The sequence below is a fragment of the Gallinula chloropus genome (assembly GCF_964237585.1).
Source record: "Gallinula chloropus genome assembly, chromosome: 12".
In the NCBI taxonomy this organism is placed as follows: Eukaryota; Metazoa; Chordata; class Aves; order Gruiformes; family Rallidae; genus Gallinula; species Gallinula chloropus.
In genome coordinates, this window is record NC_140097.1 from 21,338,223 (window position 1) to 21,352,074 (window position 13,852).

The 13,852-nt window shown below is 44.3% G+C and overlaps 1 protein-coding gene across 1 annotated transcript in view; it reads right to left on the minus strand.

Moving 5' to 3' along the window:
• Window positions 1-5,512: 5,512 nt before the first annotated feature.
• The window catches only part of SFMBT1 (Scm like with four mbt domains 1), a gene marked incomplete at both ends in the record, with an annotated part of 34,918 nt that continues 26,578 nt past the window's right edge, over window positions 5,513-13,852 (minus strand). Inside the window, 7 exons of the mRNA XM_084269650.1 lie at window positions 5,513-5,653; window positions 7,221-7,349; window positions 7,865-8,110; window positions 8,300-8,478; window positions 9,171-9,346; window positions 10,978-11,087; window positions 13,001-13,140. Coding sequence (XP_084125776.1) covers window positions 5,513-5,653; window positions 7,221-7,349; window positions 7,865-8,110; window positions 8,300-8,478; window positions 9,171-9,346; window positions 10,978-11,087; window positions 13,001-13,140 — 1,121 coding nt within the window. The remainder of the gene's footprint in view (window positions 5,654-7,220; window positions 7,350-7,864; window positions 8,111-8,299; window positions 8,479-9,170; window positions 9,347-10,977; window positions 11,088-13,000; window positions 13,141-13,852) is intronic.

The window sequence follows — 13,852 nt, forward strand, 5'->3', positions numbered from 1 at the left end:
AAGTCTGTGCCAGTGGTATTTCCATGCTCTGCAATACTCATGCAATAATGGAACATGCTGGACAGTGTTTCCACACTCTGCTGCAAGCTGGAAAATTGCTCATGATAAGCAGCTCGTGATTATACATCATTAACACCAAAGCCCCCAGGTAACAGTTTAAGTATCTTTTTTTAATTTTCTTACAACCACTTAAAACTGTCATATACCACAAAGTTATGTACACTATTTACAGACAAAACAAGCAAAATATCCATCCAAAATATTTTTTAAAAAATCCTCTGATTAAATTGTTACACCTGCTCAAACAATGGTGGGACTTAATAGGCATATTTTCTTGTGCATGTTTCTCTTCCATGTAGTACTTCAGTCTCACTGCATATATATATATATATTTAAAAGTTAAAGAAAGATAAAACAACAAGCAGAAGGGACACAACACAATATGCATTTAAATCTTTGTTTAAGAACAAGCAGCTAATTAAAAAAGGCAAAATACAGGAAAAGTGCATCAGTTCTGATGAGTTAGTATAAGAGAGAGGCCCACAGGTGGAGAGAGGTACCCTTTAGGGCAGAGTCTCCTAAGAAGACCTCTGATTGTCTACAAAGATTATTTAAAATTTATTTTAAAAACAAATTGGAAAAATAAAAATGAAAGAGGAGAGGAGAAACGTGACACCTCCAGGACTTTTCTTCCACGAGGTTTCTTGGAAACTGGTGCTCAACAACTTCCACAGTGGGCAAGAATTCATCTGTGCCTGGACTTTGTTGTTTGATCACACATCTTGAGTGAGCCGTCCCCGTGTCTCAAGCAGAAGAAGGGCTGTTCCTCTTGAAGTGTGCAAGGCAAGAAGACTCCACAGCCTCCGTGCCTGTGGCTGTGCTAAGTCAGACTGACCTACCGCTCGCTTCCATGGCTTAAAGCTGAGCCAAACACTGCTGGCTTTGCACCTACCAGAGTAACTCTGTCACCTCATCAAGGAGTCCATCTGTATGTCTGGTGCATTTTAGAGTAACAGATGCTAGGTGAGGAAGCTAGAAATGACCACGGAGCCAAAGTAAAGTGTCACTAACCTTAACTCATTTTTTGCTATATTTCATACAGATTTTTTCTTCTTTTTTTTTTTTAGAAAAACACATAGAAACAAACAATAAAAAGAGGCTTGTTGTATCTGGTGTTCCCAAGTCCCATTCTGATCCTTCACCCAAAAGGCTGCCTTTGAAAACAAGGCTACATGTGTGGCTGGGGAAGGCTGGCAGTGCTCTGAAATGTGGGTTCAGCACACAATCCCTTCAAAATGGAGCCTTCAGCCGACACTCAAAGTCCCCAAACAGAGCCTACAGCTTTGTGCTTAGTTACTTTTGGGTAATTTGAGCTCACCGTAGGCAGTAACCAGTCTGCCACCACATGCCAGGACTGGTTTAAGGACTAGCTTTGTATAGAATCATTGTATTTTTGGCTTTCTGGTAAGGCTACTTTGTCTAGTAACTTCTCCTCTAACAACAGATTTGGTCCAAAGGTATATCCAGTTTCCAATTCAAACTTAGACTTTTGAATCCTATTCCATTACATTCAAATAATCTTGCAAGCCATTTTGCCTTCTGCTAACCACGTACCGAGTCTTTTATACTTCATACAGAAGAATGGAGTGCTCAGCCCAATCAACTGTAAATATACTCATAGTTCTGTGGACCTAGCAGCTAAATACTCCTTCCCTCCTTTAAAGCATCATTGGAATAAAAAATAAAAAATAGCAAACCCTAAAACAACAACAAAATACTGCTGAAAGTCATATGGAGAGAAAGTAATCTTAACAATCGCTCTGGCACTCTGTATGTACTGTTTCCAGTAAGCCCAGGAGAGACTGTGACCACTCCTGGAGTTTACACACCAACGGAACTGCCTTCGATTTCCTTCTTTAAAGAGAAAGGTTCAGAAATGTTTAGCATTAGAAAAATGTCATCTTCATTCACTGAGATCAGTGGTCTACCTCTCCTCTCCTGGGAGGATTACTTCCAGTTTAGAATGGGCTGCAAGCAGCTCGTGCTTTGGTGGACAAGTCGACTGCACTAACCTTCCATGACATTTCTGGAAAGTCAAGTACTTCTCTGTTAGGGCCTCCTTGTGCTGGTGCTGAAAGCACACTACAGGGACTCACCAAAATCTGCTCAACACCACTGAGCTCAGCGCAGTGCAAGTGCCAGGCGGAGGCACCGCCGGGCTTCTGAGGCTGTGGTGTGCGACGCCAGGACGGGGCAGCGCACGTGGAAATGAGACAGCAAGAACACAGACCCTCCATGGGTCAGCCAGGGGAAAGAAATCTCCTTTTACTGTCCAAGCAGGCAGCACACAAGGCCCAGTGCAGGGCTTTCTTGGACTGAAGACATCTGCAGGACACCACTTCCTTCCTCCTGGACTCCAGCTTTGTCGTGTATCTCACGGTGAATGGATGTGGTAGAGGACAGCACAAACCCCTGAAGCCTGAATTATGGCAGTCCCAGAAACTCTTGCTGCTGGGACATCGGGCTCACCCAAAGCCAAAATTCAGCCATCAGCTACTCAAAAATCCAGTTTTGAAGAATCAGAGCAACTAAAGCAGCACGTGAGCTGATTTCAAGTCATACTGTAACAGGATGAACAAACATAAGTGCAGTTGTGTCATCTGCCACACATCGAGAAAGAAGAACTTGAAACAGAGTCAAGTAGAAACACAATCCATCAAGATAAAGCCCCAATTATCCCTTTTAAATCCAGCAATAAAACAGAGTGCATTTTTTCCAGGAAACAGAGTGTACAGTACCCGTGTGCAGCATAAAAACATTTCACAAATAATGAAAACATCCCTTTTGAAAATCTCAACAAAAATAGATCCCATTGGGACCAGACTGTCAGTGCCTCCCAAAACAAGGCAGAAAAATCCAGCCTATAAAGCATGCCAAAGGTGACCAGTAAGCATCCCACTAACTTCTGAAACTGCTGACTGCTTTATTTACTGAAAAAAGGAAGTATGACATTTGTATTTAAAACCCCAGCTGCCACATAAACAGGTTCACTAAATTACCCTTAAAGTCCCATTCTCTCCTGACAACTACTTAAAAAAGACATCCATCTGTCTTTGGGGAAAGGTGGAAGCAACATCTCTTGGCTGTGCAGGTCAATCCTGCTGGGCATCAGTGCAGTAGGGTTCTGGAAACCCTGAGGAATGGCAGGTACGATTCAAAAGCACCATCTTTCAGCTTGTAAGTTCTCTGATGGTCAAATTTCTCAAGACAAGACACTGATGGCAAAGCAGCAATGTTTCTTTCAAATTTTTTTCTTCCAGGCCTAATGGCTTGTCACTGAGTTTGTCCTGAGGGAACGGAGCACAGGCAGATGACCCATGCACAACACCAAGAGCCAAATTATCCATTTTTTGGCCATGCATCTGAGGTGAAGAAGAAGAGGTGCTTTTGTTTCAATTTAATTATGTTTTCAGACTATGCTTGCAGCTTGGGAGAAAAAAATCTGTCCTAGTGATACACTGCATTCCCTCCCTCAAGAATACTAGGCTAGGAAACTGCCTGACATTTACACTATGATTCCAGAATGGAGAAAAAACAATTTGCTTTTAGCACTTGTGAAGGCAGTTACTCTAAGGGGCAAAAGAAAAAACCCAACCCCAGTTATTTAACTTTGCCTACCCTCTAGTCCTACACCTGTGAGGCAAATTCAGACCCAGATGGTGCAAACTCGGCTCTCAGGTCATAGATGACCTCCTCACTGAATCCCACAGCTCCCAGCATCAGAGTAACTGACCACACTGGGTAAGAGATGCCTGAATCAGCCACGTGGCCAGAGGAATCAGTGCTGATCAGAACCTCCCACGTGCATCTTTCCTAAACTTGTTCCTGCAGTGAGCACCTTCCTATCTCCAGTGTGTTAGTATGTCAGGGGCTGTTTGCAAGCAAGTATTTGAATAGGAGATGCAAGGACCAGGGCTGGGCACACTGAATCTCTGCCTATGCTCCTGCATGTGCTGGGAGAATGTGTGCAGTGGATGGATGCAAACCTCTGAAACCTAGTGCTTAGCTGAGACAGATCTTCACCCTGATGCAAGTTTCCCACATCTTTAATGGAAAGTAAGGTAAGCCCTGTGTCTTAAAGTATAAAGCACAGGTCTGCAGCAAGTGGCTGACTGGATGTTATTACCCTAGAAAATTAAAATCAGCACTTCATCCTGCTGTGGGTGCACTCACAGAACTGATGTGCCTCTGGCCCTTTCCTCTTCTCTAAGAAAAGCACACAAACCCCATCCCAACACCCCACATTTTCATCAGGTGTGATCCTGAGCAGCTGTATAGAGTTAAAGATACAAAGTCATGCTCCTAAGCTAGTTTCCAGTGTGCAGACACTGGCAGAGCTAAGTTGCAGTCCTCTATTGATTGCAGTTTTCTTAGTGTATCATCTAAAAAATGTTCAGGTAGCAAAGCAAAAGTGGGCTGACAGGCTCTGTGTACACGGCCCAATTGTCTGTGGTAAGAAAAAGGAAGGAACTTCACAGAATTTATAAAAAAAAAATAATTATCTGACAACCAAAATATAGTCAATGCAGAGGCACTTTCTCTTTCCTTTTTTTTCCCTACAGCCTGTCTGTAAGAGAAGTGCAAAATAATTAAGTTTTCTGATGCTGGGGAAAAAGGAAACATCCAGGTGAAGCCTCCACAGGTTCCAGCTGAGGCTCTGGAACAGAAGCTCTGGATGCCAATACTGGTCTGGGCTTCTGACCTGCCTACAGAGGAGAGGCTGCTGTGCAACTACAGATGATTTTATCCAGAAGTAGTAGTTCCCTCCCTTTTCACTTCTTCTGTTCAGGCTACAGAGGTAGTAAAACCAAATGAAACCCCCAACAGCAGTGAAACAAAACCCCCAAACCAAACAAACAAAAACCCCAAAGGAACCACACTCTTGCTATACTGTACATTCAGAACCCTGTGGCCACATGGTTGTCCTAACAATGAACAAATTCATTAAAAAGCTCAGGATTAACACACGAATGTGCAAAGAGCACATTCCAAAGCCAGTGCTGTGGGTAAAGCAAGTGTTTGTCCACAGGGAGGGAAGGGGATTTGGGGACCATCAGGAACACAGAAAGGTCATTTCTGGCAGCCTACATGCGAACGTAAACAGGATCCGTTTATCCTTTTAAAGTTCTGTGCCAACAGAACTATTGAAATGTCACCTCCCACCAGAGGAGCCTTTTCTTTCATCATTAAAAAAGACATTAAAAAAAGGGAACCATAGAGCAAGAGACTATTGTGTTCCCGAGCTGGCAGCTGGTGGAGTAGCCCCTGTGTTTGCATTGGCATTTTGCTCCAGATGTTGTCTTCCTTTTGTCAATGTGAAGAACTGAGGCTGACAGATGCTTTTAGGTCACCAGGGCTTCAGTTTAACTTCATTTGGCTTTCCTTGCTAGATAGAAAGGAGCATGTTTTTTTCTAGTTGTGCTTCAAAGGTCCACTTCAACTTGGCTGCTCCTCAGTTAGCAAACTGCTGGTAGAAGGCCAGTTTGACCCTCTCAATATGATGGCAAAGTTTAATAGCTGGCCCAAGCTTCAAGTCCATACACTCCTGAACAGTGGGCAGGGTCAGCAGCAGCAGTGCCTGGCCATCAATTTCCTGTCAGGAAAGAAAAACTCCACAGTGACTTTGCACGTTGATTTTCCCTGCTCCTTCACCTTTGACCTGCTGCAATTTCACATTCATGACCATTTATGAATCAGATGTTTCTTTCATGCTACTCCAGGCAGCTTGAAAATCTCTCCCTCACAACAAATTAACTCCTATATTAAAATGTCAGCTCAAATTCACTAAGGGGACAGAATCTCATGAGATGCAATTTTAACAACAGCACCATCAACCTAACAAGAAACCAAGGAAATTTCATGCCTAAAGTCATTTTACCCAATCTCTACATCTTTCCATAGAGGCAGAGGTTCTACAACTGGAAGTATCTTCTGGAACATCTACTGCAAACCATACTCCTCGTTAGCTCCAGCACTCCAGTTTTGATATAGGTTTTTTTTTTTTGAGTGGCAAATTTTAACCAAGGTGCAAATACAACATTAACTTGACTTGTGTTCACACTCGAAACACAGCAGCGTTTGCTTGTGGTCCGGCTGTACCACACTGTGATGCCTGTAGTTTGTCTGCAGAATTCAAAATCACAGAATCACAGAAAAGACCTTTAAGATCACGAAGTCCAACCATTCCCACCCTAAGCTAAACCAGATCCCTGAGCACCTCATCTGCCTTTTTTTCAAACATACCCAGGGATGGTGACTCAGCCCCGCTGGGCAGCCTGTGCCACAGCCACACAACTCTGACAGGGAAGAGCTTTTCCCTCACATCAGCTCTGACCCTGCCCTGGCACAGCTTGAGCCCATTGCCCCTTGTCCCATCTCCTGTCCCCTGGCTGAAGAGACCATCGCCCACCTCTCTGCAGCCTCCTGTCAGGGCAGTGGAGGTGGGGAGAGGGTCTCCCCTCAGCCTCCTCTTCTCCAGGCTGAACACCCCCAGCTCCCTCAGCTGCTCCTCAGCTGATTTGCCCTCCAGCCCCTTCCCCAGCCTGGTTGCCCTTCTCTGGACTCGCTCCAGGACCACAATGTCCTTCTTATGGTGAGGGGCCCAGAACTGGACCCAGCACTCGAGGTGCAGCCTCACCGGTGCCCAGTACAGGGGCACAATCACCTCCCCAGACCTACTGGCCACACTATTTCTGACACAAGCCAGGATGCCATTGGCCTTCCTGGCTGCCATGGCATACTGCTGGCTCATATTCAGACTGCAGTCACCCAACACCCCCAGGTCCTTCTCTGCCTGACAGCTTCCCTGCCAGTCTCCCCCAGCCTGTAGCGCTGCTCAGGGTTGTTACGTCAAGTATTTATCCATTTTTAAGGTCAGTGCAAGCAGTAAGACTCTATCTCTGAAAACACAGGCTCCTGCCTTGGTGTGCTTGGCTGTAGGCATTCTCTGTAGCTCTGGGATTCAGATTGCCCAGAGAACAAATGGCCTCTGAAACCTGAGTCATTCCCTTAGCCCTTGTCTCCCAGGCTACAGAAGGTTGCATGTGTGTTTATTTCCTCAAAACCCCAATATAAAGGTTAATGTAGCTTCTTTCTGTAATCTGTTGGAGGGTGAGGAACAGAGAGACAAAGCCAACATTTGAACAGCCAGAAAGCAATACCTGATCAAGGAAAATTCTAGCCAGTGGTGCACAGTCAGTGGATTTGAGGAATCGTACGACATCAGCCACGGTCCACTCCAGAGGGTTACTGTCCAAGTGCAGCTTTTCAGCAACTTCCACTTTTATGTCCTACACAAGCCACCCAGCACAAGAAAAATTCCCAAAAATATTACACACACATATACAATGGACCAAACCCTCCCCTCTGCTCTCCCACCCTGAAACCTTCAGCTGCCAAATAAAACTTTAATGAGAACTCAACCTGCAGGGGTTTCTTGGTTAGCAGAGAAGTGCAGGAGAGCACTGTGCTGAGGGTGGTGGCTCTCACATCATTAGAGCTGGTATGCAGGGATCTAAACCCAGGATTTGGTGGGTACCACATCACTGCTCTGACTGACTAAGAGGAGTGCTAACAGCTGGGAAACAGAAAACTGTCTGCTTTCTTTCTACAGCTTTCTGTTTAGTCTTCATCACAGTCCTGTAATACAACTGTAATAAAGACTTTTAATTATTCCATCTTCACAATGGCCTTTCTGGGGTAACAGCATTTTATGAGAACACATGTATAACAGGTAATACTCCCAAGATGTTGGTGCTTGCCCAACAGCAAGCAAGATAGAACAGGAATCTAGGTTTGAAGTTACCTTTGGTGAAGGAGGTTTATTTTCATCATCAGAAAAGGAAAAGGTCCTGAGTTTCCTCTTCCGTTTGTCTCGGTCCTGAGCCAGGGAATGAGACAGTTCACTCTGTGTAGGAGAGGACGACAGTGATTTCTTCTCTGATACCTCTGACTCCTCAAGCAATTCATCTTGGTGCTCTGAGGTACTATCCTCAGTTAGAGATTCCTCATCTACCTCATCCTGGTCATCCTCCTCTTCTGCCCCACTGCCCTGAATAGGGGGTTGGGAATGGGAGTGAAAAAAGATGATAAAAAATGGGAAGTTTAGAACAAAACCAGTAATTGACATTGATTTGTCAGCTGTAACCTGAGGTTACAAGGAACTAACAGCCTGTGTTTTCAAATGCAGCTGGTCGAAGAGCACAGACGATGTCTGTGCAAGCTGCTGGCTGGCTCATACCTGGGGAGATCCAGCTGGGGTGTTATCCACTGAAGCAGAAGAACGTTTTTTCTTATGAACAAAGAAGTGTTTTCGTCTCTTCCGCCTTTTATTTGGTTTCTTCATGGCTCCTTCCAGGTTACTGTGCCCCCCCGGGGGCCGGCCGATCCGCTTGTTCCTCCGCTTCCCGTAATAGTGTGCTACAGGACAGGCAGAGGAGCACCGAGTTGAAACACACCTTCAGCCTCACTAGTCATTATGTTTGTCCATCATCAGGACTGTAAAATCACTAGAAGGACATGTCCCAGCTCTGCAAAACTTCAAAGTTAGCATATGTCTGTATTTTCCTCTTTCATTTAGTTTAAAGGAGAGTCACTGATTGATTTTATCTGCCTCTGTCTCGGAGATGCCCCAAATTATCAGGTTTTTACACAAAAATCATCAGCTACAGACTTGGTCCAATCCAATTTAATGGAGGTTTTTGTGATGTAATTTTTAAACATGGCCCCAGTGTACTGTTTGCTCTCAGAATGTCAAATGGTTAAGGTTAGCTCAAAAAACCCCTAAAAAGCTAAAAACCCTGTAAGCTAAGGAAAGAGTCTGAAGTTGTTCTGTTCCACAACAAAATGGCAAAAGCAATTAAAAGGCCTCTTAAATGCTAGTATTACAGTCAGTTCACAACAAGGAGTTAACCTACAGTACTATGACTTCATAGAGTTTTTGTTATTCTTGCCTACACACTGGCACACGGCTGTTCTGGAGGCCTGTGCACGCAGTGCCTGAGCTGCTCCTTGCGTAAGCAAAGCAATGTACTCTGGATTCCTTCTGGAGAAGAAACCCAAAATATAGCCCCCCATACCCCACCTTGGTTGGAGATCAGCTGCCTACTCACTGTATTTAGTCTTTGTCAGGACAGAGCAGTTCTCTGAACACTTATCCAGCACCATCTGAGGGCCGAAGAGGTTTGGGCAACACTCCAGCTTGATGCATGTTTTTCTACAGAACTCTGCCACCCGATCTGCCGTCCTCACAACTTCCACAGTTGCACGGTAGCTCTTCCCTTTGTACCTAACATTGAACACGTGGTTATAATTCAGGAATCCTCTAATCACCGGGATAAAAGTACTTCACTGAGAGGCGTATGAGAACCCTGCGTGGAGATCAAACTCGGGGGAACCTGCACAGTGAGGAACCTGATGGACCGACCAGCCCAGGAAACAGGCAGCTGAGTCTCTAATCCTCAGGCAAGGGAAAAGGCTGCACCAGGAGATGCCTGCAGTACCCAACACAGAGACACTGCCCTGCCCACAACTATAAAACACCAGCTGAGAGGACTATCCCAGAGTTCAGAAGTTCTGTTTTCTTTGTCCCAGATGGTTTGTGCTTTCTTTGTTATTATGGGACTGCAGAAGTGCCCACTGTGATGTGGACAGCTGGTCCTTAAAACCAAGATGGAGAGCACTGCTTCAGCTACTGAAGGGAACAGCAGACAGCTTCTAGCGAGCTCTCCATGCAGGCACTAGGGCAAACAAACGAACTGCTGTCACAATTCCAGTCAGCTTTTGTCTAACTACTGGACAGTTTGTCAAGGCAGTCCCTCACCATGCCTCCACATACTGCTCCTGTTTGGTTTAAATTAAGAAAACACTTCTTTTTTCTTCATCAGCTTTGCTGTGACACTGACTGAGCTGCACTGTGAAATATCTGCCCAAGTCATTCATCATTTCTGCTTTGTTCTCCCAGCGCAGCTAATAGCACATGCTGGCATCTGTTAGAGACATCTCAGGGCTGCAAGTAACTAGTTAATGCATTGAAAAAAGAGATAGATCATATACCATAGCCCAGATATCACTACTGTGGCAAAAGAAAGCACATGGCAACTTCAGCAAAACCAAGTTTTTCCTCTGCATCTTCTATTTACATTAACCCTGCATATGATTTCCCTGCCCCTGCATCCAGAGCAGTCCTTCAGTACATAGAAAAGTGTCTTTTTACACACAAAACTCACCCAGCAAAGAATTACCCACATGTTCACACCTATGTAGGAATGTGTTCTATGGCACATCAGGAAAACCTAATCTCTAATAACCTGATTACAAGATCATCACTATAAAGGAACACCTGGATTTATCCAATATATACAAATATGATCACTGCTTTTTTTTTCCTAGCCACAAAACAATCTTGCTAAGAAGCCCCACCCCAAAATCTCAGCTGGAGGACTAGGGAGTGCTTTAGGGTAGGCTGCAGTGGGAAGGTTCCAGGCTGGCCCATTTCGGAGCTCTGCTTTACCCAGACTTCAGAGGAATCTGCTTCCACTGAGAATTGCCAAGCAGTTCTGAGAAGCTTCCTACATGGTAGGTTCTTCTGCTCTCAAATACTGACAACTGTCTTTGGGTGAATTAAAGCACCCTAAGCCTCACCTGCAGGACTGCCAGTGGGCGTGCTGTGTTGTGCTAGGACCACAACACTTCTGTCACCACTAGCTGCTCACAAGCCAGTAGCAGAGCACACCTGGCATACTGAGAGGCATTAAAACCAGATGCACTTCACCAGACACTCATTAAAGCGTGATCTGCCAGCATCTTGGTGTGCTACAAGCAATTTTTCCTCCTCTGAAAAGTGCAAAGTTAAAGCACTGATGGCAGAGAACATTGCTATTGGCATCAACCACGTGGGGGAACAGGACAAGGATTTACTTGGCTTTCAGGGTCTCCCCGTGCCCGTGCCACGCAGCCTCTTCATCCAACTGCAGCTCTCGGAGGACACGGCTGGGTTTGTACGCTGCGTTGATCAGTAAAGTGAGAACCTACAGGGAGGGAGGGAAGAGGAGAAAATACATTTCAGTTATTTATACAATAGATCTGTTTTAAAGTGCCAGAACAGAATAGGAAATTACTTCTATTCATCCAAATTATCTAGCATCAAAGCACTCATTCACAGCCAGATTACAGATGCCTCCTGATCCTGCCAACACGAACACTGAGAGCAGTCCACACTTCAGGCCTTGCCAAACCTTCCCAATTTGCCAGCAGAGTCACGAGTGCATCTAGCAATTTCCAAGTCATTGCCCTTGAATTACACATCACTAAATTAAACCCTGGGGCTGAATACTACAAAACTTGCATAATACTGCGTAAAGCTGAGCGATTATCCCAGAGATTGGCTGACAGGTGAAGATGTGCCAAAAAAATGCTGCAGGATTTTGCTGCCCGCCGACCCACTGCCTGCTGCAAAATCACACTGCAGAACCTTATGCTCCCTCTGTTTTGCTTTCAGGAGCCATGATACTATGATAAAATGAGAACTTCTTGGGTGCTGCAGAGTAACTCAAAGTTGTGAGTAGCCTGAGGCTAGTGGGGGATAGTACAAAGTGTGTGTTCAAGTTGTGTTTTTCCTTTTCATATGTGCTTATTCAGAATCATTCCCAAACTGGGGGCATCAGATCTTCACAGAATCACAGAATCCCAGAATCAGAGGGGTTGGAAGGGACCTGGAGAGCCCATGGGGTCCAACTCCCTGCCAAAGCAGCTCCCCAGCTCATATTGCACAGGGCGGCGTCCAGACAGGGCTGGAATATCTCCAGAGATGGAGACTCCACACCCCCTGGGCAGCCTGTCCCAGGGCTCCCTCACCTTTTCCCCTCACTGGGGGAAAGTTCTTCCCCATGTTGCTGTGGAACTTCCTATGCTCCAACTTGCAGCCATTGCCCCTTGTATAAACTTGCAGCTTCAGCGCTACCAAGGTCTTTATTTCAAAAGAAGAGCAGTGAATACAACACAAGTACCAAGCTCACTCCAGGATTCTTGCTCTTTTGGGGTGCTTACATCAGAGTACTGAAACACCTGCAGAAAGGATGGGGTACTTTTCTGTAGGCAAAAATGGAATTTTGTCAATAATCCGCTTGCCTCTTGTCCATGGGACTCTTGTTTTACAGCAGGTGTTTCCTAAGGCCTCTCCCAGTTATGATACTTGGTGGGGAAGGTACAAACTGCAGAGATGTTGAACCAATTTCTGGTTTTAAAGTGATCATTTCACAAGAGCTCAAGTGTGCACATATAAAGACTTGGAAGACTTTCAGCCTCTCAGGTCAGATAATAACTACCTTTTCAGAGATTCGGGAAAAATAGTTATTTCATTACAGTATTTGGATATTTGTTGTGAAACACCTTCTGGAGGAGAGGCTCTTTGGCCTCTTAAACAGCCTCTTCCTCCCTCTTCTCCTCCCTCAGTTACATTAGGAAGCAAAAGCACAATTTCATCTGAACTTTGCAAAACACATACAACTTATAAACCACAGTGAATTGTCTTAATTTTCCAATTACCAAAACCAGTTTGTAATTTCTTCTAAGAAAATCTGGATTTCCTCATTTCTAATCTCACCTGTGCAAACTGTAAAGGAATTTTGGGATTATCTGAAGCTAATTCTGTTAATTAAAATTAAAGCAGTTATTACAGCTAAAAAAAAGATTATGACTCCTTTGGTAATTACAGGTTACTCTGTTTTAACCTAAAATTAAGTTCAGCAGTAGAAGGCTGACTAACCCAGAGGAGAGGCTTATACTCATAAAACAGCCCCTGATTTATACTCGATTTTACACAAGAAAACCTCTTTACTAATCATCAGGTTGAAGTTATTAATTACCCATCTAGAATTAGAGACACACTCTGGAGTTTACGATACCCTGCTGCGTGCAGGCCCGCTACGCACAGCCCTCTCACCTCTTTCAGAACAAGAACACAGTTCCCAGGTCCCACAGACTGAGGAAGCTCTGCAATCCTGCCTTTGTTAAGGTAAGGCCCTGAGAAGCACCGGTGGTTGAAGTAGATCTTTGGGCAGCAGTACTTTCCATTAATTACCACTGAGAAATGAGAAAGCAAAGGTTTAAATCATGTGCTCCAACCTCCCCAGCAAAGCATGGCAACATGGAATATTTTGTCTGTTGTAAAGAAGGGAGAAAGTCTGGAAAGACACAAATTTGGGGTAGTTTCAGTGTCAGGTGTGCAATGAGAGCACTAGTTACTCAATGTTGCCAAAATACTACTCATACTTCATACATGTGCTTGTGAATTGTCAAACTACAGGAGTTGAAGTTAGTCATTTACCAGAAAAGCTGGTCTGGTGCATTAGGGTATTAGAGCAAACAGAACAGACAAGAAGAGGACAATCCTAAATTTTGGTAGCAGAAGCAATTCTGGACAAATTTTCCAGTCAAGTAATTATCTCTATTATTCTCTATTTACTATTCTCTATTTACCCTAAACTGCAATACCACCTTGCTTTGTGTTTTTAGGTTCTTTTCCCTCAAGCAGCAATGTCCAGAAACTGATGAAGTGACATCAAATTTTCTAAACCTATTATATGGTTGAATGCCACTCAAAATTAAAGTTATGTATGATATGTGTTGCAAGGTACTTATGTATAACTATAAATTTGGTTTATACTACCATTGTTCAGAGTTTTTCTTGACTGAGCAGCACTATCATGTAAAAAAAAATCTTAAATTCAGTAGTTGATAAATGGCAGATAAATAAATGAAGTCAAATTGACATTAGGTCTCTATTAAAAAAACA